At 33.7% G+C, this 27,053-nt stretch overlaps 2 protein-coding genes across 2 annotated transcripts; one reads left to right on the top strand and one right to left on the bottom strand.

Moving 5' to 3' along the window:
• Window positions 1-13,823: 13,823 nt before the first annotated feature.
• LOC147396232 (nuclear envelope-associated protein 2-like) lies at window positions 13,824-17,937 on the top strand. The gene is made up of 5 exons (XM_086449915.1): window positions 13,824-14,891; window positions 15,007-15,114; window positions 16,248-16,709; window positions 16,844-16,945; window positions 17,591-17,937. The coding sequence occupies exons 1-5, from the start codon at window positions 14,709-14,711 to the stop codon at window positions 17,756-17,758; spliced, it is 1,023 nt and encodes a 340-aa protein (XP_086306041.1). The 5' UTR covers window positions 13,824-14,708; the 3' UTR covers window positions 17,759-17,937.
• A 216-nt stretch (window positions 17,938-18,153) lies between these two features.
• LOC147396231 (glucan endo-1,3-beta-glucosidase 3-like) lies at window positions 18,154-21,146 on the bottom strand. The gene is made up of 4 exons (XM_086449914.1): window positions 20,756-21,146; window positions 18,941-20,350; window positions 18,761-18,809; window positions 18,154-18,664 (listed from the first exon to the last, which is right to left on the bottom strand). Exons 1-4 carry the CDS (start codon window positions 20,820-20,822, stop codon window positions 18,493-18,495), a joined length of 1,698 nt encoding a protein of 565 aa, XP_086306040.1. The 5' UTR covers window positions 20,823-21,146; the 3' UTR covers window positions 18,154-18,492.
• Between the last annotated feature and the right edge of the window lie 5,907 nt (window positions 21,147-27,053).

The raw sequence follows: 27,053 nt of genomic DNA, 5'->3' as shown, positions 1-27,053 counted from the left end.
ATTTCGCCTAATTTTTCGTTCCGGATCTAATGGTGTAGTCAATTTCTACAAATTATATCTCTATCAAAATTTTACATTTTTGGCCTGAGGTGACCCCTAAACTTGATGTCGTTTTCATTTTTGACGATAAGTCGACTTCCTGATCTCTAAAAATGACAAATAAATAGTCCATGTTGAATAATTTTTCGTTATGAACCCAATGGTATGATCGAATTTTACAAATTATTGCTCTAATAAAAAGTCACTATTTTAGCCTGGTCCGACCCGGTAATCGAGGATTTTACAACTTTTATATTCGGACTCGCATTTGAGCGTGCTTACAGGCTAAACTATGTTTTTCAATCATTTTGAATCTAATGGTGAGGTCAGATTCTATTAAAAATGATCAAAACAAAGTCCCACAGTTTTACCCTAAGTCCCACTTTCAAGATTTTCTTAAAATTTCACTATTTATTTTTTCCTCGAGATACGAATTAAAAATTCGGGGTGTTACAGGTAGGGACTCTCCAGTGCGGGCTTTCTTGTGTTTCATTTTTTTTTTCAAGCATCATAATAGCTGCAATTTCCATGACCCATGATAGATGAAGTGTTATTATTAAAGAAGAAAATGTAAGTTCACTTCAATACTTACTGATGCATGTATCTGAAATATTTAAACTTTGAGAACTTACATAGAAAAGAAGGGACACGTGTAAGAAGCAAACTATGAATTCATGTTCCCAAACAATCCCCTAAAGTAATTTGATTTCAAAAGACAAAGCAGAAACACCTGATCTATAACAATTGATGTTGCTAATCTCTGTTCGTGTTCCCCACAGCTTCAAAAAGAATCTGTGATAAGAGATGCTAATCATCCAAAACTATTCCAACCCTAAGTTTGAACACGATCACAATTCACATCAGAAATACAAATAGCTGCCCATGTTTCATATAAGAGATGCTAAAACAATCAAAATTACAACTGCAAGAAGAATGTAACTCATACTACAAGAATGATCTGAAAACTAAAGAGAACTGTAAACGAGATCAATAACGGACAATGGATTTAAAAACTCTAGCAAAAAACACGAGTTCATAAAAATAAAAATAGAACACTGCTAAGGTAGCTTGAAACCCTAAATAAGAGTATTCGAACCTTTGATTCACAAGGTCAGGGAAGAAATTGAATCTCTCTTCTCTCTGTTCTCTGCTGCTTGGTGAATTCTTCGGTTCTCCTCTACTGAGCGAGAGATTGAGCGAGATAGAGATGAGATAAAGGGAGAACGACTGAGATCGAGAAACGATTGAGGGAGAGCGACTGAGATCGAGAAACAATCGAGCGAGTGACTGAGCGAGAGAGAGATGAGATTGAGGGAGAGCGAAAGAGAGAGAGATGAGATCGAGGGTGATCGACTGAGATCCAGAGAGACTATCAAGAGAGAGAGAGAGACATAATCGGGAGAGACAAGTGAGAGAGCTTTCGTTCCAATTAATCAGACGGATATCGGGTCGGATAAAATGTAGATAAAACGGTTTTTAAATGTACAACGGCTTAAACCCGTTTTTAATTAGAAACGGATAAAATCCGTTTCATAATTTTATTCCTGATTCACTGTTTTCTTGTAGTGTCAATGAACCTAAAATGTTCCAACATAAGGACAAATGCCAATCCAAAATCTAACAAACTATTTTAGTCTTGAATTGATCCTTCTTAAGGTAGAGGATTTTTTAGTGCAAATCTCATGCGTAGCATTTGGACCCATTAACCTTCAAACCACAATTTTGTAGACACACAGGAAAAAAATCAGCTTCATCATTAATTTATAAACAGAGATTCAAATTCCAATTTCCTATTTAGAAGTTATTCCAAATGGTGATGACTCACTGCAGAGTTGGAATCCTCGACATTATCTACATATATACAATGTGCTTCCATATGCAATCCACTTTTCTTTTTTTGGATAAATATATTCAATCCACTTTCTTTCCTTCATTTTACTTTTTTGAGTGAAATGAATTAGAGGGCGACGCAAGTAAATCTTTAAACATGGAAAATTCTTTTTGTCACGAAATTCACCCCCATTTTATATTACGATGGTGGTTATTCAATAATTAATGATTTATCGACAAGAAAAAATACAAAGAATGCTATGTAAGAAGTTGGCACTCCTACAAAATAATTTACAATGGAAAATTCCAAGATTCTAGCCATTTTCTCACACTGAAACATACCTGCTGGAGTACATATTCAGCAATAAGTCTCACATCCCTCGCACCTTGGTAGTCAACTGGAGGTTTACCAAGTGCAAACACGTTTATTGTCGGAAATCCTTTAATACCATACTTCTGTATAAATCAGTATATATAACATTAGATATAACAAACAGAACTGTTGAAGCAATCACCTAAAACCTGAATTATTAAAAGAAAAAAAAAGAGATAAAGACAAAAAGAGTTCCAATTGAACATTATATTATAATATGGAAAGAACATCTTCTGACAAGTAATGTGTTGGTCCTCATTTTATACAGACCAAAGATATTCTACAGTATATATAGTAAAGAAAAACATCTAAGACAACAAATTCTTATGAATGTTATAATTCCAAATAAAATCTTGTGTTGGATTCAAACTTTGATCTAGAGATTGCGTTATAGTTTTCAAACCTGAGCAAGTGATGATGAGCATCGGCGTCAAGAGCTGCCACGGTAACAACTCCCTTCAACACAGTAGTTGCCTTTTCCCATATAGGTGTCAAAGCTTGACAATGACCACACCAAGGTGTGAAAAACTCAACAAGAACAATTCTATTCGAGTTCAGAACCTGCCACCAGACCCAAGGTAGATAAAGCTATTATCTAACCTCAAAAATATGATGTGTGTTTATGTTAAGAATCCTCAATGACATGTGTTTTTGATTGATTAGCTTTCTGTTGCATGGTACCATAGCCTGCAAAGTTATATTACAAATAGATGCCCACACTTAAAAATAGATGTTCTCAAAACTGAAATACTGTGTTTATTACTAGAACAGCAGAGAATGGCCAATCGAACCCAAATGATCAATCTTGGTTTGAATCCCACCAGTTCCCAGCCGTTGCAACTATTAATCATATTGACACATTCTAATATCCCTTTGAATAAATGTAATATTCTGAAATGACCATGGTTTGATGCACTTAGTATAGTCATGCGTAACAAAGCAGAATGGAACACAAGGTAAAATCAAAATACTCCTGTTTTATATGCTGGATTATAAGAAAGTATCTTTGCAAAAGTAAATTTCCCACTCCAACCAACACCTATTCGGTCATTATATTACACAGGGCCATAAATGCCAGTTGGAGAAGCATATTCAAATACACTGCAACTGTGATGTTCATCCATCTACACAATGAGCATTTTTTGTAAAACATAAAATTCAATGTTGTTGAGATATTTCTTATGTTATCTGTTTGGATTTTGATCAAAACATGTTAACATTAGATCTTATATAATTGTGCATTACATTGTTAACTTACTATCAGATCTCAAGTTAGATTGCTGGTTGTTTAATGTCCTTATTCATGATAAACTAAAGTTATTGATGGGATTTATATTAATTGTTTATTCCCTAATCAAGGTACTAATCTACATCTCCTGTCTCACCAACTTGACACCTTCAATAAAGAAATCAGGTAGAGTACTCTCTAATTTTTTCGGGTACCTGAGGTTGTCCTTTAACATCCATATTTCGGTTGGAAGGATTAATGTAATTGAACTATGCAGGAATAGAGCCATGGATAGGTTTCTATTGAACATTAAACCTAAAAATCTGGATTTTTTCTACACAAAGGCATAACATGTTTACAAACAAATAAAGTAGTTGTACTCCTTTAAAAATAACTCAAACTATGAATCAGATTTGAGACAATTCATTGTAGTTCATGAATGACAATAAAGGGCAGATGTCCATAGTTCATGAATAACAAAAGCCATTGTGATGATGAAAATCCCATCAATAATCAGACTATTTTTTTTCTATAAAAAAATATAGAAATTGAAGAAATTAAGACCACATTCTTGAAATAACAATGCACATCAAGAAAAGTTATCAGCTATGTAAGGGAAATTAAGATGGAACATTAAACCACGTAGCCTTCCCTGCATTCTTGATAGTGAAGAAAAATGAGGGGGGAAGAAGAAAAAAGAAAAAGGAACTCTTAAAAATATCTAAATCACATCAACAATATCAAAGGAAATAAAACAAGGTCATATTAAAGGTGTGGAATCAAGAACCTCTACATCTGTTTGCACCACTTCAAGACTCCCATCCAAAGAATTATGGTCGCCAACCACAGACTCCAAGGCCTCAATCAGCAGATCTGGCTGCCATGAATATAAAAAAGAGGAACAAGTATAATCTTTAACAACTATCATAGTTTATAAAAGGACCAAAACATAAAGAGAAAGAGGATTCGGATAATGTTTACTGTTATTTCCTTCAATGACAATGTGATGCACTCGAGTCCGAAATCCAATTTGAAACCATAACAATTGTTTTAAGGATTTAGAAAGAAAATTGAATATCTTGTTCACGACTGTTGTTTTTTCTCATGCCTGAGACATTGGCTCAAGACGAGATTTAAATCAATATGCAGTAGTACTTGCTAACAAAGTTAAGTGCATCCATAAGAAGTCACATATTTGCACAAATCACTCACAAAGCTTACAACCCACCCACCCTTGCATACACATTCATGGATGAAAACATGAACCACCACATGTAACATATATTTATCTAACTTAAATACAACACAAATAATGCAAACAAAAGCATACAAATTCATCCAATATTAGCACATACATTAGACCTGCACAAATATGTGCATGCATCCATATACATAAAAGTAGAAACAGATGCAAAAGTGTCGATTTACATGGATATAATGATAGTTTTTGAGAAGCATCTTCTACTTGTGATTGTAAGATACAGAAGTGTATTGCAAAAAGCACTGGTGAATAAGAGAAGCTATTTTCCCAACATAGGGTGAACTGGGAGGCCCTGGACATGAGCAAACAGGTGGACAAGCAGAGGAAGCTTAGTTGAGAGTTGCACATCCACCAATAATTTAGGAATTAGGGGATTTCAGGAGTTGCAAATCCTGGGGTTCTGTAACCCACGTAGCTGAAGCGGAGTTGAGTCACAAGAGTTGCCACTTCAACTCCCTCAACCCCGCACTACATTGCAGGATAAGAATTATATTCTATTATGCACAATAAAAGGTTGATACAAATTCAGAATACCAAAAGAAGAGACAAAAAAAACAATATAAGCCTTTAATAAATATTTTCGAAGTAAAATTTTCTGGATTAAAAATCAACTAGAATCACGAATTAGATAACAAAACTAGCATGAATACTCGGATTTGTAATAATTTCTATCAAACTCCACAAAACATACAGATTCCAACCAATTTACCAAAGATAACAACCTAAAGAGCAGAATCAAAAATTACAACTGAAAACATCATAGACGAACAAGATGAGCTGAAAACGATGAAGATTAAGAGGAACTACAAAGACGAGAACGCTGCATCTACCCGGAACTAGTGATGGAACAGAGATGATCGTTTTTGAGAAATCGAATCAATATGGAGATTTTTACTGATTTTGAAAAGCTTTGAAATAAATCAAGAGAAGAAGAATCTGAATTAAAATAAATATACCTGACTTTAAAAATAAATTAAAATTTAGATCGAATAATAGAATTACATACCTTTCAATTTGAATAATCTGAGAATCACTCTTTAGCCTTGAGAAGTAAATTCAAATGGCAATTTATGAAAACTATCAATCTTTCTTAGTTTTCTCCTATCTCAACCTCAGTTTCGCAATTTTTCTAGGGTTTCTTCCGATATCTTCCATCTCCTTAGTCCCAAATGTTGTCAAAAAGAGATCAAAAGAGATGTTGTTTCAGATTTTGGGAGAGTTCTTCTCCGACTGAGAGAGAGAGAGAGAAGTTTCAGATTTTGGGGGTTTTCGAGTTCTCCGACTGTGTGAGAGAAAGAGAGAGATATGAAGCCAACGAGTTAAAGAGGGAAGAGACTGAGAGATCGATTAAGGGAGCGACTGAGAGAGAAAGAGATGAGATCGAGAGAAAGACTGAGAGAGAGAGTTCGATCGAGAGAGAGAGAGATTGAGAAAGAGAGTTCGAGGGAACGGCTGAGAGTGAGAATGATAGAGATGAGACAGAGATTAAAATGTTTAAAACTCGAGTAAAACGGCTTTAAAACCTAAAACGGCTTAATACCGTTTTAATTGCCTGTTCCTATTTTACAATTTTTTTGTAGTGTGTGTTCCATCACACATTATTATTATTGTACATTAAAGAAGCAAATTTCAACGTGAATGATATATAATATTAGAATATTATATAAAAATGAAATGGTTATGAGCTATCCTCAAAGTGCATTCTCTTTTAGATTAAATATTAATTAAACAAATGCCTCAACATCAAGCTTTGATGTGTTGTTATACATCAAAATAAAAATTCTTATTTACTTTTAAAGAGAAGATAAAGGGGTTTTAAAAAAAAAAAATTCTTCTGTGTTAAGGTATTTGGAGAATAAGGGTTTGAAACCACCAAGGATCTCGATCAAGCCAAAAAAATTTAATTATACTAGGCTCTCATCTTGAAAATCAAATACCTTAAACTGGTGCTATAATGGAGGTCAACGCTCAAACTCTTTCAAACTTTGATCTATCGTCAAAACCCTCCTCAAATATTTTTACTTTTCATGTCGAGGTCAAATTGACAGAGATCGAAGCTTCGAACTACATGTTCAACAAACATAAAGCAGTTCTTGATTCTAGAATCAGAAAAACTATGGAAAAACCTAGGAGAGCAACATAACCAAGCAGCAACCATGACTGCGTATGTGCGTCGATCCATATCAGGTGAGTTCCTTCAGATCTCATCTTTTATTCTTCTTTTTCTCCATTTCGTTCTTCTGATTATGCCCCCTTCTCCTCGAATTTATTTTTATATTATTATTAAAGTTCAACAAGAAGTAACAAATATTGAAAAAACAGGATTTGAGATAAGGTCAACGAGGGTGGGAAGAAAATCCCCTAATTTTTTTGTCCAAAATCGATTTGGAGAAAACCCTAAGTTTCTGTCCAAAATCAATTTATGGAAATTCTAAATTTCTATTCAAAACGATTTAGGAAAAAAAACCAAATTTCTATCCAAACAATCAATTTAAGAAAAATCGAATTCTTGTAAATGAAATCTTAGGTTTTTTGTTCAATTTAGGTTTCGATTCAAATAATGGAGCACGAATCAAATAGCTCTGATACCAATGTTAGGTTTTTAGGGAGCGTACATTTTTATCGCAACGGAGATCCAAACCTAGAGTCGTCTCACGTTGAGTTGATCATTGGAAATCGAAAATCCAAATACCCATCATGTTAGCGCTTCTAGAGCAGTCACGATTCTTTCCAAACCTTAAATCCTAGGGTCTTCGATAGACACCCATAATTCTATCTTCTTAGAGAAAAGAAGAAAATATAGAGAATATTTGATATTCAATTGTCTTTCGTATCCTCTTTCTATATCTATTTATAAAGATAAAAAAGATAAGGAGATTGCAGTCTCCTAATACAATAAGGATTCAATCTTATTAGGACTCTAACTCCAAGTGGAGTCCTAGTACGTGATTTTATGGGTTGCGTCCACATGGATGTCCCAATAACCAACACGAACCAATCCGAACCATGTGCACCTCTAATAAATAGAAAGACTTCTCTCACTCAAGGCGCAAGATACAAGTCACACAAAATTCTATTGCTCTTATTTTTTTCTTCTTACTCTACAACTTATATCAAGCACTAACTTGATTATCAGAGACTCCTTGATCGACACCACATCGATGTCCTTCCAAGTTAAGGTGACTTAGAATTACGATCGGAATCTTAGAAGTATCACCGGAGAAAACGAATGAACTTAAAAACTTCATCGAAAAATGCAACTAGAACTTAAAAGTTTCATCAAAGAAGAATATCGTAGTTGATCATTATGTGTATTTATTGTAACACGTATCTCAAGGAGTGAGAGATCCAAAAAATGCCCCACACTTATGAACCAAGTTCATTCTCGAGTGACGAACTGCGAACTCATGAACAGTTAACAAAGATTTGGGCAACTAGTGTATACTGTGTGGTTCCATTAATGGCTTTCCAAGGACCTAATTACTTTCATAGGGAGCATTGGATGGTTATGATTGTATGATCACGTTTTATATCTGATGTGGGTCCAAGTGCATTTTGTGTCAATGTCTCACCAATGAGAACTCCATCAATGGTCACCCTGTACAGCTTACAGATTTGAGGTACAGGGTTTTCTTCACCATCGATCCAAGGGTGTGATTGGTCAAAAGAATTTGTTTGAGCTCAAGTGAACCACCATTTCAACTTGATTGTCACTTGCGTCAACCAACAATCCTCCCCACAATTTTATGTATAAAATTTACAATAAAATAAACTTTTCACGTGACATGGCATTACTTACTGTGAGTCTGTGAGTGAAGCTCATGCCTAAACCTAACTCTACAGTCTACCCCATATTAAGCTCACATACATCACGTGTCGTTGGGCCTTGTGACTTATTCTAAATCCTAATCAATGACAGGTAGAAAATTTTTATTATGATTTAGACATGCACCTCCTCATTTTGGGAATATTTGAGATACCCCCATATTTTGTATCAGATAACATGCACTCTTTGGCATTAGTCTAATAAGTAGGCTAATAAAAAATTATCTAAATATCATTATCTTCAACCTTTAATTAAAGAACTTCATTTTTCTTTGAAAAAAAAAGAAGAAGTCATTTTCAACTTCTTAGGTTAAAATTTTTACCGTTACCTTCAAAAATAATATTCTACTTGAACCTTCAAACCTCAAGGTAAGATAAAACATTTAGGAGAAAAATTAATGATTTTATCCATAGAGATTGAAGATGATGGTATTTAGGTCATTTTGATCGGCATATGAGAGTGGCAGAAGTCAAGGGAGCATTCATCGATTTGAAAACAGAAGGTAACTCAAATATTCACCTAAATATGGAGGGGGTATGTCTTAATCATGATTTTAAAATTCGGATTCGCATCTTGTCTCATCCATGTTAGATATTGAGTCGTGTCGTACGAGTTTTCTGATATGTTTGAGATGTTTCGTTAAAAAAAAATGAAAAATGAACATGAAATTTTACATCTCATATGAAATTTTGATTTGTCCATCCATCTCGTCCAGGCCTGATACTGAAATGACTTGAGTGATACATCTTGATCTTCGAACGAGTTTTGAAGTCATGGTCTTAATCACCCAAAATGTTAGTCTCGTTCACGAAAGATCAAAGTATCTACATGGAGCACGGTCCCACATGCCCCCAAGACCAATAGAGTTTTATTGCCTTTTTTTAATGTCTAAATTGTCCTTTTCCTTCTGAAAAACACTCATGCCTTGTTTACTCTCTCATGCGTACACGGGTGGAACTACACTTGGACGAGGGGGCCATGTTCCCACAAAAATTTCAGAAAATATTTTTTAATATATACTTAACTCAAGACGAAGTGAGGAACTATATGTGGACTGGATGGTGTGTGGGGCGGTGGCTCCCACAAATCTTGTTTTTATAAAATCTTAGAGAAAATAAAATTGAGAGATTTATAGGGCATACCTAACTGTTGCAATTTTATTACCAAAACTCACTTGCTTTATCAAGTTTGTTACTTAAATAAGCCATACTTTATGAATCAGGTTAACATAACTAACTTTGTAAAATCTTAAATCTTACTAAAATTCATTGGGCCCACATAAATTATCAAATTGGCAATTGCACACCACAACCTTCTAGATTTCATGGAAAAACTCAAATTAAAAATAAATAAATAAATAAAAATTTTGAACTTAATCAAAGGTATTGAAAATTAATGGATGGTTACTGAATTCCCAAATCTAAAACTAAAATTCAAGGATGAAAATAAAGTTTTTTTCAAAAAAAAAAAAATTTCAAAGTCCTTAGAGGTTTATCCTTTATAATCCCCTGGCCTCAGATCATGTTTTTTGATGCCACAAATTGATGATGTTAGGATCCACTTCAAAGTATGTTACGTAATAAATTAATCACTTCAATTTGAAATTTATGATGTGGGATACCCACTCCAAGGTTTGGTGGGTAACAAACTTTACAAAGTAAGGTTTAGTGGGTAACAAACTATAAATTTTAGAATTTTATTGAGAATTATTGAATGGTGATTATATATCCCATAGGATTTATATAAATTCAAAATATTCATAAATATAGAAAAATAATCAATCAACCCAATATAATATCCTAATTGATGGAAATTTAAAATTTGTAAAATATATGACAGATACACCATAGTATTGATATAATATATCCCATGCACAATATTATAATGCATATAGCTTATCTCATTCACTCTCCGACAATTACATGATTCTTTAGAGAAAGACTATGCAATTGATTACATAAAATATTAGTCTTTTATCTCATGAAGAATTTTATGATGATATTTGGATCATTTTGACTGGAACCCAAAATGTTAGTATCTTTTATGGAAGGTCAATGTATCTATACGGTGCATGGTCCGCACACGCACCAAAGACCAATAGAGTATTATATATTATTTTTAATGCCTAAATTGTCCCTTTCCATTTGAAAGGCACCCATGTCTTCTTAACCCTCATGTTTAATTCTCTTGCGTGTACTACATTAAAATTAAAAAATAAAACATATAGTTTAATAAATCCTTCAAATATTTCACAAGTTGATTATTTTTATTAGTCAAAATTATTTATGAACCAATAAAAACACATGTGCTATCTACATGATATTATATAGTCGAGCTATATCGGGGCTGATGTAATCTATTTTAGCATTTTATTTGGTTTAGAAATGAAAATTTCTTATCCTAAGTCTTTCAATCAGCTGATATAATTTATCTCTTTTTTCTAGTTGGGGGTCTGCCTAACCCTCGATTATTATTCAAAAATAGGGAAAACAAATGTAATCCTAGACCTAAAGTAAAGAGTCAAGTAAAATAAAAACGAAAAATCCAAATGATATCTTAAAGAGGAGTCTCCAAATGAAATTGAACAAAAATCCAGAATTGAAAATTCTAGATAACTAATAGAAATAAATGAAGATCAAGAATGATTGTAGAGATATTATTTATCTTTTAAAGACTGTACGATATATGATGATCAAGAGAGAGAAATCTTAGATAGAAGCAATTATTTCTGGCACGATTCTAATTGATCAATAAGGAACATTGCTAAATCATTCTTCTCTAAGACTATGTTTGGACCAAGAGAAGTGGAGAGAAGATAAACACATTGAGAGAAGAGAAGAGAAGAAAAGAGAAATTCAATTTCTCTCCACCATGTTTGGATTGACAGGAGAGAATTTGGGACAACTTTGAAATTTTAAATATCTTAAAAGAGATTTAAGGGCAGAGTTGGCATTATCAAATATTTTTAAAGGGTTTCTCTCCATTTTGCTTCTCTTCTCTTCATTTTTGAAAAGAAAAAAAACACACCTTGTTTTTCTCTCCAATGATTTTCTGTTCTCACCCCACTTAACAATCCAAACAGGAGAAATTGAGAGAAATTCATTTATTTTCTCTTCTCCTCTCCATTTCTCTCAATCCAAACACAACATAAAGGATTTGGTCGATGGTGAGACTGAGAGTGGAAAAGAAAAGAACTGTCTCTTTTAAGATACAAGAGTACCTTTGTAATTTAAAAGTCATTTAGGTCATGCTTGGTACCATGCAAATTATTTGTAAAGACAAAATATTTGCTTCGCAAATGATTTGTAGCACTTTTTAAATTATAAACTATTTGCATTTGCAAATGATTTACCTCATAACAAGCAAGGCTTTAATGTTGAAGCCATGAGTTTAGGTCCAACACTCCAACTTATGACTTGGCAAAAAATATTAATTAATTCCTTATCAATAACCCTCTTCCATGTACACTTGGATTTTTCTAAGCAAAGTAGATCTATATCATCTTGTTTCACTCAATTTTGTTATCTTACGTAAAGATTATTTTAAAATGAGAAAATCTTAATTATTTGTTTAATTATTACTTAGATCAATATTTTAAATAATAATAATCATTGCCACACCAATTCTTATATAAATCATCAAAGAATTGCAAACATAATTGATGAGATGTTAGTAAAAATTGGTGTGACAATAGCAACTTTTTAAAACAAAATGTTGGACCAAATTTTTTTTTATAGAAAGATTGTGATAATGATTCCATCTACGTTCCTTTTATTTAATCCACAACTTGCAGAGGCCGACTTAACGTATTTCTCTAATTGGGTCGTAGACTTTTTTTCAATTAATACTTGATGAGCTGTTGATTCTTTGGCCACACTGTGAGTGTGGCGTGCATCAATCATTTTCGTTCTACATGAATAGTAATAAGGGTATTATGGTCATTTGAATGAATTCATTCATAGAGATTAGAGAGACCCTAAAAAGAACGAAATGATTTTGGCTTGCTTTTGTCGGCCCGTATTGTCCTTCTTCATTTTTGCGATTCTCCATTAGAGTTGGCCTTTTCACACGTGTCATGCAAGTTTTTTTCTTTTTTTTAAAGGTCTGACCTTTAAAATTTTGTCCTTTGTGTGTTGAGTTTTGTCTCGTTCTTTTGAAGATTAATTGGCGATTTTTCGTTAAAATTTCGAATTAAGCTACTTTTAGAGTTTATGATTAGGGTGGTCTATTTGCACATTCACTAACGATATCCGCCACAACATTAAAATATTCTTTTGTACACATTTAATAAATTTATTTTAACTTTTAATGTTTAATATACACTCTTAAAAGATATCAAATCATTTCTTCAATTCTTCCTCTTCTTCTTTTCTCTCTCTTTTATTTTTTCCTTTTCTTTGTATCTTAAAAGATTTTAATGAAAATTTTAAGTTTTGATCTTACCTATTTTTCTTATCCTAACATTTTCAATTGAGTCAAAATTATTTACATGAGAAAACTTTATTTTATACGTATCTATCAAATTGATTTTATAATGATTAATAAAAAATTATGTTTGATAATTACTTATCGAATCTATTTAATAATATTCGGTAGTTACTTATCAAACTTATTAAAAAATAAATTTAATTTGAATCTATCAAACAAAATTATAAAAAATCTTCAAATTTTTTAATTCAAAATTATTATTTTAAAGTTTTAATAGTGATTTTTTCATTTTTTTTTATGATTAAATAAAAAATTAAATAATTTAAAAAAAAATTAAAAATTTAATCTCTATTGATTCAATCTCTCATAAAATTCAAAAGAAGATGAATATTAAGAAAAATAAAAAGAAGAAGAAGAAAGTGAATTTTAAATTTATGTTCACTGGTGATGTATGCAATAAGTCAAAAAGGAAAGATAAAATAATAATTTTATTTTTAATTTTTTTTTATAAAAAAATAACTTAAGTGGGTACAATGAAACCTTTTTTGATGTGTACAAATAAATTGATTCTCATTATTGAAATTGACGATGGACTCAACTTAACCATATATATTGACTTTTATGTCCGTTTAAGACTTTGATTATCTCTTTTAATAGAAAGAGTCAGTCATATTATTCATAGATCATTTGCTTAGAGGTAGGTAGGTAGACTAGTCATTTTAAAAGATATACGGGGCAAAATTGACATTTCGATTCCATCACTAATCGTCAATTGCCGAATGTACGGCTTCCAGTAGTATTTCACTCGAAATTTGGATTTGCCGCGCTTACGTCAAGCAGGCCCAGAATTTGGGAATCTGTCATGATCTACCAAACCTAAGGTTCGGAGATATCAAACCACCTATCATACGAGCTCTAGTTTTCGAACCTAGAGTCTCTGTTTTACCGTCGCCATCACTTCTGTAAAACTTTTGCTTGAATACGTAAGGTCTTCTAGTGAAACCCTAAATTTTTTCAAAGGTTTTTGGAAGGCCATGGAGTCTCGTAGAGAGATCAACTGTATTTCAAGAGTTTCGTGGAAAGATGAAGAAGCGAGGTTGAATTTTGCAGAGAGATTAACAGTCGATTTATCTTAATTTTCTTAAGGTGTTGAGTTCGATTTAGATACAAAATCTGTGTTTTGGTACCTTTTCTAATCTATTAATGGAAAGGGACTACTGTTTCGTCTGAGATATCTACAGAGGCAATCTTATAGTGTTTAAACTGGGGCTGAAATTCCTTACATGTGCCAATAAACGAGAGAATCGGGTTTTTGTCTTTTTTTGTTTAGAATCTGACAAATGTTTTTAGCTAAAACCTGGAAAAAAAAAGTGGTTTTTGTTTTTCAGATTTTTATTTGAAGGAGAGAGGATGAAAAATGAAAAATAAATAAAAATTGTTTTTAAGTCGTTAAAACTTTCGCAATGAATCTAAAAAAAAACACCCCTGTTTTTTACGACTCGAAATAAATGCGAAGGACGGTTTCAGTCAATAGGGTATGGGAGAGCTTTTAATGCAACGAGGGTGACCATAGATGGTTAGGGTTTAGAAAACCCTCGCAAAAGGGTGGGCTCAAGATTTGTATGTTATGGTTCCTTCTTAAGATTGGGGGGCGAAGTTGCTGAAGTTTTGAAGACTGTATCATCAATCGAATTGGTTTTTTTTTTAGGGGGATAAGTTTTTGATGTCGTTCTCGGAAAACCCATCTTCATCTATGGGAGAATTGGATCCTCTGCTTAAGGATCTAAGTGAAAAGAAGCAGAGTTTCCGTCGAAACGTTGCTTCTTTGGCAGCTGAACTAAAGGATGTTCGTAGTCGACTTGTTTCGAAAGAACACTTATTCGCACGAGAAACCCAGACGAGACAGGCAAGTGATTTGGTTTTCTCATTAAAATTTTTTTTTTTTTTTGTGGCCCTTGTTTCTGCGTGTTTGTGGATCCATTTTTTGGGGTAGAAATTTATTAATTTTATGGGTTTTATAGGTGGCAGAGATGAGGGCACGAAGCATGGAGGAGGAGATATTGCGATTGCAGAAAAGCTTGGAAGATAGGAATGGGCAGTTGCAGGCGTCGGCATCTTGTGCTGAGCAGGTGAGGTTCATCTCAATTTAATTTCTTGATTTTGAAATTTTATTTTTGATAAAATGTAATCCCCTAATTTATAAGGATTTGGTCCTTTGTGTTCCTGTTTCTGTTTGATCTAGTCCTGTAAAGGTAGTCCTTCACCTTTCTGTTTTAAGTCATTGCTTTTGGTTTTGGACCCAACACCCCAACATACCCTTTTGCCTTTTTTCATGGTTTTGGGCTTTTGTTCTTGTATGCATTAGGGTTTTTAGTGGAGGCTTGGATGAGAAATGTGAAACCATTGCTTTTTTTTTTTTATAACTTTCTAGGGTTTATTGTTTTTAATTACTTAATAATACATGAGATTTTAACTGAAAAAGCAAGAAAGTCCACAAATACACAAACTGATCAAAGTTCTATAAAAAACTTCTCTATTATTGTCTCTTTCAGATATATAGAAGCAAGAAATTCCCAAATTAATCTATTTGTGAGGCTATGATTTATTTTTTCAAAGTTCTGAAATTGCTGAAGCACTTTGATTTCATGCTGTTATGTAAGCTGACTTTTAATTAACAGATGCATTAATATGCAATAATCGACTTGTATACCCAATTTGATATTTTCCTATATTGTCTTTTGGGACAGTAGATCTATAATTTGAGTTAATTAGTAAAGAATTGGACCACTCCAGCTTATCAATCATAAAAAAAAAAAGAAAAAAGAATTGGGCCATTGGCCAACTGGAGATGACTTTCCATATGGGGTTCCTAATAGAGTGGAATGGAGGAACATGATTCATTTAGCTGATCCTAAATCCTTGGGATAAGTATTTGATGATGATGAAGTTCCGGCGCTCGATCATAATTAAGCTTTAAGTCTTCTTTAGATGTTTTTGCTTGATTAATAAAGAGTCTAGTATTGGGTAATAAGCATCTTTTCATTGAGGCTTTAACGGCATTTGGCATTACATGACTTCAAGTCTCTTGGGCTCTTGGCTTTTCCTAAAGAACAAGCTCTTAAATGGTTATTTTATGAGTTTCTTCGAATCAAAGCTGCTCCTTCAAACCATTACCTCAAATGTGCCCCTTGTGTCTTTCTCTTTTTTGTTTCGAGTATTGCAAATTCCTTTCTTTACCTTGACATTTTTTTATGTAATGCAGTACCTCAAGGAGTTGGATGATGTGAGGACGACACTTTCTGCCACTCAAGCAACTGCAGATGCAAGTTCTGCCTGTGCCCAGTTAGCTCAGCTTCAGTGTTTGGCTTTGTTAAAAGAATTAGATGCCAAGAACAGTTTGCTAAAAGAACACGAGGATCGTGTTAATAGGCTAGGAGAGCAATTAGATCATCTACAAAAGGATCTTCAAGCAAGGGAGGCTTCTCAGAAGCAACTAAAAGATGATGTTTTAAGAATCGAGCAGGAAATTACGCTAGCAGTTGCAAAAGCTGGATCTAGCAAGGATTCCGAACTTAGGAAAATCTTAGAGGAGGTTTCTCCCAAGAACATTGAGAAAATCAATAAGCATTTGAATGCGAAGGATGAGGAGATAGCCAAATTAAGAGATGAAATTAGGATTATGTCTGCGCATTGGAAGTTAAAAACTAAAGAATTAGAATCACAAGTATATCATTAAGTCCTCATTCAATTTAGTAGTATAATTTACATTTGTTAATTGAATTAATATAGAGTTGCTTCTCCCTTTATAGAGTGCACAATTCTCATTTATTGACGAGCCTTTATCTGTTCATGGAACAGTTGGAAAAACATCGGAGAGCTGATCAGGAACTGAAGAAGAGGGTATTGAAGTTGGAGTTCTGTCTTCAGGAAGCTCGCTCCCAGATGCGGAAGCTGCAAAGGGTATTGAACATAGACATACAATTATAACTTTATACCTTCTTTTAGTTGAAGCTAGATGTTAATTTCCACAAGGAAGGTGGATCCCATTACTGTAGATTAGCCTTCGAGTGTAGCAGCAGCCCACATGGCTTACATGTCACGACCCACGAATTGGGTTCCACTTTTTCCTGAGTCATACTAGCGAGGTTTGCCATTGTTAGTGTTCCCCACCTCTTGGTGGACCTGCAACCAAAAATTGGTCTGATTGATGATGAATAGTTGTTACTGAAACTTTTTGTTATTTTCGTCATGGACATAAACCCACTGATAGGCCTGTTCATGAACCACTTGATCAGGTGAATGGCAAATGTGAGTTTATGTCCATTTTGTAGAGTGTCTATTTGCTCTATTCTAAAGATTGTAATAGATTGGATGGTTAAACTCGTTATCAGGACGGTCTACTTTCTATCTCAATAGTTTGATGGGCTAAGTCAGCTTCATTATACTGTTTTTTCCCATCAGTCTCTAGATTGAACCTCAGGAGTACCACCTCTTTTCACTTGTGAAATGCGACTGTAATCTGCCCTTATCTGAACCAATTGTGAAACCCCCCTATGCATGTCGTTCCTAGTTTAGTAAGATTTTTGTATTTCTTCTTTATTGCAGATGGGGGAGAAAAGGGACAAAGCTCTGAAAGAACTAAGAGATCAGCTGGCGACAAAGCAAGAAAGAGGAGGCAGAGATGCCGATAAAAAGAACTTCTGGGAAAGTTCAGGCTTTAAGATCGTGGTTTCCATGTCTATGTTGATTATAGTGGTATTTTCGAAACGATAAATGTCTCATATATTCAGTTGTAATGTATAGAATTCTTAAATACACTTTTTTAAGGACACCAGAGAAGGTTGGTGGTGTAATGCTCCATGTTTATATTAGGTGGTGGTGTAGTTGTTTATGTAACAACTTTTTGTTGTTCCTCCAATATTTGAGACACCTCTTAACAGGTGTTTTTGATCTGTTGCTTAGTTTCTTCCCAGTAGTTGCCCGCAAAATTTAAGAGGGGCTCAACTAAGCTGCACATGTTGATTAAATTACATCGATTTTGGGACTTGAAACTAAGAATTAAATAGCTATCCATGCTCATGATCATTCCATTTGAATCAAATTGTATATATATTTCCTTATCTTAGGCATCCAAGTAGATATGGAGGTTCCATGACCTTGAATTGCTATTTGTCCAAAATAAACTAAATATTATAACCTTTGCAGCAATCAACATCTTATATATTCACATAATGGGACAAATAGCCTCCAATTTTCAAGCCAGAAACTGTTTTGCTCTCAAATACAGCTCCACGCTAAATTATACCTGTGACTCCCAACTTTTCAATGAAGAGGTGGTAAATAAAAATAAGCATGGTCTATACCATCTAAGGTTAAGAGCATCCTGTGCATGACAGCATGACAACAGTGTCATCACTCTGTTCTTTTTTATAGTAAAATAAGTGTATGGATAACCTGAACTGTGGGAAGGCCTGACTGATCTTCTGCTGTTGTTCTGAATAGAAACTTTACATGCCCAATATGAGTTTTCCAGTGATCATGAATGCAAACAGTGGTTGTAGGCCGGCTGCAATAGATTCAGCGGTGCTAATAGCAGGAGGGGGTCCAGACCCAAAAATGGTTGGTGCAGACAAGGCAGGGTAACTTGTATTTAATGCCGATGGTGGTGATGAACTAGTGCTGTAAATCCAAAGTTTTAATAACATAAATATTACAAGTACTGAGATTGGAGTTTTTAGAATACAAATAGTCTACATGAGAGATCAGCACTTTTACCTCACTGATGGTGATGATGACGATGATGGGTAAACACAAGCACCAGTACCTGTTTGAAAACGCAAGAAAATGAATGTTAAAAGATCAATTTTTCTTTTAGAACCTTAATTCCAAAGAGGTTTTCGTCATTGCAAAAAAAAAATGTATTTGAAAGAGGGACCAATAAGCTTTTATTCTTACTTGGGTTTGTGTTAACTATCACGGCAACTCCTTTGAAATCACAGCTGGATGGCACCGGATTCTTCTGATAGTAGATGTTAAATGCATACGAGGCATGGTTCTGCAGGGTGTTTGGATTATAACAGCTCCCTGTCGGCTGGATCGTTGAACAGTCAACACCTCCAATCCCACATGCGTAATCCAGTGCTACCTGTAGTGTACTCTCCATTGCTCCTGTCTTGGCCATGCACCAAGTCTGCCCTGACCCTATCGGTGGACTAGAGGTTGTAGGGGGTGTTGTGATAGGATTGCCACTGGGTGGTGGAATTGGATTAGTTCCTGGATTGGGTATCACTGGCGGCGCAAGAACAATGATGGGTGTTGTAATTGGATTGCTTGGTGGTGCTGTTGTGGGTGGATTAACAGAATTTGATGGGGGTACATTGCTGGGTGTGGTGATAACTGGAGTGGTGGCAGGGACTGTGACTGGAGTTGTAGCTGGATTTGTTGGTGTTACAGTTACCGGGGTTGTGGACGGCACAGTGATGACCGTTGGTGTTGGTGGGTTAATGGTATCATGTCGAGTTATTCTGGTTGCTGAGTTGAGTTCTCTGTGAGAAGAATGGAACATCTGTTCTTCTTCCCTGTTTAGTTCCCTCTTCTCAGATTCTTCCATGGGAGAGATTTCTGCAAAAAGCCCAGCGATCCTATCTATGATATGAGTGTGACCTTGTAAATATTTCATCGTTTTATTAGTGAACAAGGCGACTTCTAGTGCACTGGGAACAGCTGAGTTCTTAACATTTAAAACCATAGGAACATCACTGTAATGGAGAAGGGTAGCTGCAGTTGTAGCTGATTTGATCATGAGTCCAACAAACTGATCCCCCATACTCAGTTGTCCATTAATTTTTGTTTCCACCATTATAAATGAACCACAATTTTCAACAAAGTCAACGATCTGCTTCAGATCACTTGCATGCTTTCTGCCTAAATCTTGTAGAATGGTAAGTGAGAATGCAACTGAGACCTTCACTTCATGGTCAAGATCGAAGCTTTTAAGGGCTGAATGGATTGAATTCAACGTGGATAAGAGAATGTGCAACTGTTTGTGTGCCAGCGAGTTACTACCGCTGCTACTAACTACGATATTTGTGATGTTTATATGTGGGAGAAAGGCTATAAGGTGGGTTTTGAGCCATGAAATCGCTGAAGCTTTAGAAATTCTCAGATTCTTGGCTTCAGTTTCATTCAAGTATAAATCAACAACTACTCCAGTGTTTGATAATGCATTTAATACCCTGTGATCTTCAACAAAGGCCCTTATCTGAGAAAGTGAGACATTGTTTTTCTTCAGAAAGGATATTGTTTCTATAGGTGATGAAATTACACCATTTCTCTTTGCATTGTAGGAGAAACCCACCAGAGTTCCTGAAGGGAGGAAAAAAAAAAAAAAAAATTTAGAGTTAAAACCCAACATTTCTCACCAGGGAAATATAGCAGGTAATGTAAGCATTGGGCACTGGAACTCTGTAAATTAAAAATAACTAAAAAGGGTACTTGAACAAATTCATAAAGCAAATTGGGGTTGTCTGAAAAACCCATTGGATCAAACAGGAATTTAGGTTCCAGACATAATTTTCCCAATCTGTTCAAACCCAGATTCTTAGGTCCAGAAGGGAAAATGTCGCATAAGCTATAAACCAGATTCTGAAGTTTGGCTTACTATTTCTCCATACTTAGAAGATAACAAAAAAAATAAAAAAAAGGACATTTATTTTCATGAATCATTAAAGTGAAAAATGACAGATTCAAGTGAGTTAACTTGCAACTTACCTGAAGAACAGTCTGTAAAGAAGTAAAGGAAGAAGAAAGAGAGGAACATAAAAACTCCCTTAGCCATTAAAATAAGAGGTGTTTTTGAGTTTTGGAGGAGAACCAACTTGATTTTGTTTTAGAGTTTTCTGCAAAAACAGTGTTCAAGGAAACAATGGACATAGTAGTGGAATCCAAGAAGAGGATACAGAAACAAGGAGAGAGAGAGAGAGAGAGAGAGAGAGAAGGATTAAAAGCTGGAGGAGAAAAGGCTCTCTAATTAAGATAGTAAAGCTGAGGAGAAAGAAAAGGGGAAAAATAATTAAAGTAAAAGAAGGGTTGAATTGTTGGAACGAATGATGATAAAGAAAAGAGGTTCCTTTGTCATGAAGGATGGGTTGGGAGCTGTCGTTCTGTCTCGAATCCAAACCGTTCAACAAAAAATAAATCAGGGAAAAACTACAGTACTTATTGGAAAAAGTTGATTTTCCAAGAAAAAATTTCATCTTTCAGAGATTTTTGTCATGTAGTGTAGTGGAATGAGGAGAATAAGAACTAAAACGACAAAATTACTTTGCAACATGTGACAGCATCATTAGAAATAATTTACTCCCCAATCCCTTTTTATTTAATCTTTGAGAGTTGCTATTGGCATCCCCAATTTTTTACTTGTTGCACTCCAAATAAAAATTAAGAAAATAAATACATAAAAATAATAGTGCCAATAGAAGCTCTATCGATTTGTTAGATTTCTTTTTTGAATTTTGGATTTTTTATGAGCCTTATCATAGTTGTAAGTAACTATTGAAATTGTTTGAACAAATGTGTATAATGTTGAGATTATAATTTGAGCTAAACCTTTGTACTGTTGGGAGAGTTTTTTAATTTTTAATCTTTAATCAAAGTGGTAAATAATTTAAGACCTTAGAATGTAATAAGTAAAAATGGAGTTGCCAATAACAACTATCTTTTGTTAAATAAAAGTTAAAAAAAAAAATTATAAAGCTGCAGGACATGGTCAGTGCCTAAGTATTGACGTAAACATGGCCTGTAGCAGGCAAGTCCCATGCACTTGGCAGGCTTAATAAGGCCAAAAAAAAACTGTGACAAATTATATTTGTGGTGAATTTTTCAGTTTTAATCCTCGAGATATGCATCATCGAAATGTTCTTCAAATCGGATCTTCTTTTTCAGTAAAACACTGTTCTTGTAAGATTTTGCGACTGACTCACTCGAGTCATCTCACTATCGTTCACAAACAAGCGAGAAAATCAATGATATTCGTCTTCGCATTAACTCCGTCGGAGAATGAGATGATTTCTTTGAGATTTTCAAAATCTAGGTTGAACTAATAAACTTCGCTGAATCAGTATTTTTATATATATTATTTGAGCATTTTCTAATCTATCTTAAAAATAAAAAAATAAATAAAAAAATAAAAAATTTATTATTATTATTATTATTTAAAAATTTATATTAATAAATAATTTTAAACCGCATTAAATGATTTATCTCATCCAAGACAAGCTGCCTAGAGCAGGTAAATTTGTATCGGGCCAAGACAAGAAAGAATACTAAGTTTTAAAATCACGTTGTCATCCTACTAATTAGATTTGTTTCTTCTTAATCAATTTAAGAGTCAGTGATAATCTGACACTTTTTTTTAAATGTCCTATTACATAATCATAGATCATTTGCCTTGGGATACAAAAAAGTAAAAGATTTGTAGTTCTATGTTTTTCAAGACAAATGATGGGAGCATTTAAAAAAAAAGAGCATTAGATCATCATGAGGTGTGTGGATATTCAAAATCACCGTCGTCAAAACATGTATGTGTGCTTGGTTGTCCATAACATTGCTCCTCATATGATTTGATTTGCGCCCAAGGGACTCATTTGGAATTTTTTTTCTAAAATAGTTCCTTGTGATGTGATATTTGAACTTCCATTTGATGAAATGAATCAAAGGCACAATGAGAGGAGGCCTCCTTGCCAAAAGCAAAATAAAGTTAAACCAGAAAAGATAACAATGCATGTGACAAGATTATGGGATTTTTTTTTTTTTTTAACAAACCACATATAAAGGTAACCAATTTACAGCCCAAGAATCTCTCACTTTGAGAGAAGAAAGTGAAGTACTCATCTCTTGATACAAGCTTCAATCACCTTTAACTTCCTTTCCTAATTGTTTGTCAATTTCTCATCATACCTTGTAACTTCCTTTCCTAATTGTTTTTCAATTTCTCATCATACCTTGTATGTCAACATACTTCAACTAGATTAACTTGCTATCCCTGATTTGATTGCACTATCCCGGGATAAGGCTATCCTTAAGAAAATGTCCAAAAATGCTTAGCATTGAGGATTGGATGGGTAGAAGTTGGTGAAATTAGGTGAGAAATCCAGTAGCTTACCTGAACCAACAAACTCCATGTCTTCTCATAGTTTAAGAGCATTAAACATTCGAGATATTGTGCTTAGGACAAACAAAAACAAAGTACTTTAGATTTTCAATTCAAATCACAGAGTTTATTTTTTTTTTTTTTATGAAGTTCAAAGTTCCACCCCATTAGGTCTTTGGATAATCTTAGAGAAACCCCCTGTGTTTTAAACTGTTGGCATGATCCCTTTGTCATTTTTGACCACACACCCCCCACCTGTCCAATATTGTTTAGGTGATTTGACACCCCTACACGTTGTGATGAATATTTGATGTACAATCCCAATGTTTTCAAACTTAGGAGAGAACCTTTTGACTTTTACCCCCTCCCGTCCCCCTCAAAAAAATTTGGGTGTAAACTTCAACAAATATTTGAGATTTCCCTGTCTTTTCAAACTTATGACATACTCCGTCAAAAAATTGAGGGGAATTGGAAACACTACCGTTTGGGTGAATATTTTAGCCAACCCATGTGTTTTAAAGGTGATGATGATACCTTTTGGCCTTGTTGTCCCCTACCCAATATTTATTTTTTATTTATTTTTTGTTGATTTAGATATCCCTCTGTATTTTGGTGAATACCTAAGATACCCCCATGTTTTAAAACTAGTGACTTGCCCTTTTCACCTTGTTCATTTTTTTTAGACTAACAAATAGTAGCCTAAATATCCTCATTTTAAACTTATAACAAAAAAAAAAAAAAAAATTCATCTTAAGTTCTTCAACCTCTATTTAAACTAATTTTAATCTATTTAACTACGTCTTCAATTCATGATCATTTTAGATCTCTCTTAGGTCATAATCCTTATATGCCCATACCAATATCCACTAATTGTTGTTTCCAGATTAGCTGTGATGACTTTACATTGGAACTCGGGTGAACATTGCTGGTTTTGGGCTGATCAGGGAATGAACTTCCAAAATTTTGGTAGGGTACATGTATCTGTTTGTGCATGTTTTTATGTATGTATCTAGTCATGTATATACATTTATAGACACACTTACCTACACATGTACTCAAGAAGTTGGGGTTACAATATTGATTACAATAATAAAATTCAACGGAGGAATGTAATATGTGGTTGATCATAAATAGTTGGAATAAGGTTTTGAAGACAACGAGGGATGCGATGTTGCATGGATTTGTCTAAAAGGTTTCATTTTTTCTAGGTAATGGGGAGTAGGATTGAAATATACCACTGAAAGACTTAAGCGAGACAAAGGTAGGCTATCTAGATGGTAGCAAAGGTAGGATGGACAGTTGGTCAAATCTAGTATGAATCATACATGGATGAACAGTAATTAGAGACAATTGCTCTCTTGTACTTCATGCAAACTGGTCAATGGTGACTATCGATGAATGGCACATACATGGATCTACAACCCTATGTGTAATGCATGTGATTGGCTTAGTCGGATATAATTGTAGATATATGAGCTTCGAAATCTTTGGGGTGTTTGAACTCATCTACACAGGTTTATGAGTTGCCACCATTCAATTAAAGTGTAAATGGACACTATAAAAAAAAGATTTTAAAATATATTTTTCTTTGGCTTGTAGTGAATCACATATCCAAAAAATGAAGGGAGAAAGGTCTACCAAGAGAATCTATGATAAGGAAGTTTGATTGAGGGGCAAGGAAAGTGTTAGGCACCTTGTCCCTCCCATTCTAAGATGGTTTCCATTGATTGGCCCAAGGTGAAGAAACTCATTTTTTGAATTTTTTGAAAGTAAAAAGAATTTGAGAGAAAATTTAGGTAAAATCAACTATAATCTAGTTTTAGGAAATTGAGAAATCAAGTTAGTGTGCAAACTAAACATGAAAGTAAGTATTTGCTGAAAATTTTTGTGAACCTAGGATTTTGGTAGAAATCCACTTGGATGGACCACTTTGAACCCCAAAGTATTTTTAAAAGCTTATGTGCTCACTTAAGAGCTTTTTTTTGTTAATTTAACCTTTATGAGACTTCATTGATTTGGATACCACCATTAGAAGACTACAAACCTTTATGTATGAGTTGTGTGTCTTTTGAGAATATTTTTGTTGGTTAAAGGAGCTTAGATATGAATCCAAAGGGATCCACACCCTAACTCATAGCCCTCTTTTAAATAGTGGTGTGTGCAAGTGTGTATGAATGAGATAAACTTATCAAGAGAATATTACCTCCTAAGAGGGTTTACTCTCTAGTTTTTTATTGCCATCAAAGAACAAGAAATAAAGTATTTAGTCTAAAAATTAAATGACAACTAGTCTAGAAATTTTAATTATATAAAAATAAATGAAATCAAATGCAATTTATTTTAATGCTCTCAATGAGCTTATAGGAGGTTTTACTCCCTACTCCCAAACTTCAAACTAGTAAGTTTACAAATCTACATTATATGAAAGTAGAAGAACATAAAGTAAAACTTTTTGCAAGTAAATGAAAGGGATTAGATAGAAATGGGGGAATGAGATGGGGATTACATTGAGAAAAATTGAAAAATAAGTTTTTTTCCCACCTTGGTCTCTTTTTTTTCTTCTTTTTGGTTTGAACTACTTGGGTGTTCAAGAAAAGATTTGGGCAGAATTTAAGTAAGCTTTGGTTTTAAGAAAAGAAAATGATAGAATTTTATATTACTTAAGCTCATTCATTTTTCTTTGGAAGGGTCTCTTATTGAATGCGCCTCGACATTTTTTACTAAATAATAAAAAAAAGTCACATGGTAAATTGAGAGATTTTCTGAAAATTGGGAGTCGCCACCTAGTTTAGGTTTAGAAATAAAAAATAATTCTAAAGTGGATCCAAATTGGTCCATTGGTAAAATAAATAGGTAAGGAGTCGGATTACGAGTTTTGGAAGGTGTTAGGCACTGAACCCATCCAATCGAGGATCGATCTTTACTACGATCCAAAAATATCCTAAGGTCAATGGTCAAAGGTTAGAGTCAAGTTAGCGTCAAATCATCATCTTTTTATGTTAAATTGGCTAAACGAATCCTATGATTATAATTTTTCCAAATATTACACAATGTCTCGAATTCCACATATAAAAGGGAAAAATGTGAAAAAGCCTAAATCTTATTCGATGCCCTAAGACTCACATGCATTTTTTACCAAAATGAAATTTAATTAAAGAGCCAACATACATGAATAATTTTCAAATTGGCTAAAATTTACACATGAATAAAGAATTTCAAAATAGGAAAATTATTAAAAAACCTATATAAAAAAATTAATTCTTAAAAAAGTACTAATTTTCACAAAATTATCGATAGGAACCCATTTTGGCCCTTAAAGGGCCAAAAATATGTTTTAAATAAAAAAAATAAAAAAAATTTTACGAATAAAAACTTTCGATTTTTGACCCTTAAAGGGCCAAAAATATTGTGCGTCGAAATTATTTTATATTTTAAATTTTCAACCTTTAAAGGGTTAAATTTTTTATTTTTATTTTTTCTTGCATCTTTTTTATTGTCTTTTCAAGATTTCATCTTGCACTTTCACCAACATTATCACCTTTATCTTCTTTTTCATCTTTTCTTTCTCTCTACTAGTTTTTTACCTTCATTTTCATCTAAATTTTCAAGGTAATTTTTCTACATTCTACATTCTACATTCTATATTTACATTTGATTTCATCCATTCATAATCAAGATCTTGATTGTGAGATCTTAATCTTGATCTTGATCTTGAATCAAGACCTTGATCATAATCAACATCAAGATAGTGATTGTGAGATATTGATCTTGATCAAGATCAAGATTGTGATAATGAGATCTTGATCTTGAATCAAGATTAAGATCGTGATCGTGAGATTTTGATCAAGCTCAAGATCCTGATCATGAGAACTTGATCTTAATCAAAGTGATCATGATCAATATGTGATCTTGATCTTG

This window comes from Akebia trifoliata, chromosome 8 (assembly GCF_017979445.1).
Source record: "Akebia trifoliata isolate Shusen 1 chromosome 8, ASM1797944v1, whole genome shotgun sequence".
NCBI classification, from domain to species: Eukaryota; Viridiplantae; Streptophyta; class Magnoliopsida; order Ranunculales; family Lardizabalaceae; genus Akebia; species Akebia trifoliata.
The sequence above is the reverse complement of the archived record's forward strand: the minus strand, read 5'-3'. Positions and strand labels throughout refer to the sequence as shown.

Bases quoted from the DNA above. Each gene is read 5' to 3' on its own strand.
- LOC147396231 (XM_086449914.1), bottom strand. From the start codon at position 20,822: ATGGCTAAGGGAGTTTTTATGTTCCTCTCTTTCTTCTTCCTTTACTTC. The intron at 18,810-18,940 runs GTAAGAATAAAA...GTTTTCAAACAG, and splicing joins GATAGTTAACACAAACCCAA to GTACTGGTGCTTGTGTTTAC. The intron at 18,665-18,760 runs GTAAAAGTGCTG...TTGGATTTACAG, and splicing joins TCATCATCACCATCAGTGAG to CACTAGTTCATCACCACCAT.
- LOC147396232 (XM_086449915.1), top strand. From the start codon at position 14,709: ATGTCGTTCTCGGAAAACCCATCTTCATCTATGGGAGAATTGGATCCT. The intron at 15,115-16,247 runs GTGAGGTTCATC...TATGTAATGCAG, and splicing joins CGGCATCTTGTGCTGAGCAG to TACCTCAAGGAGTTGGATGA. The intron at 16,710-16,843 runs GTATATCATTAA...TTCATGGAACAG, and splicing joins CTAAAGAATTAGAATCACAA to TTGGAAAAACATCGGAGAGC.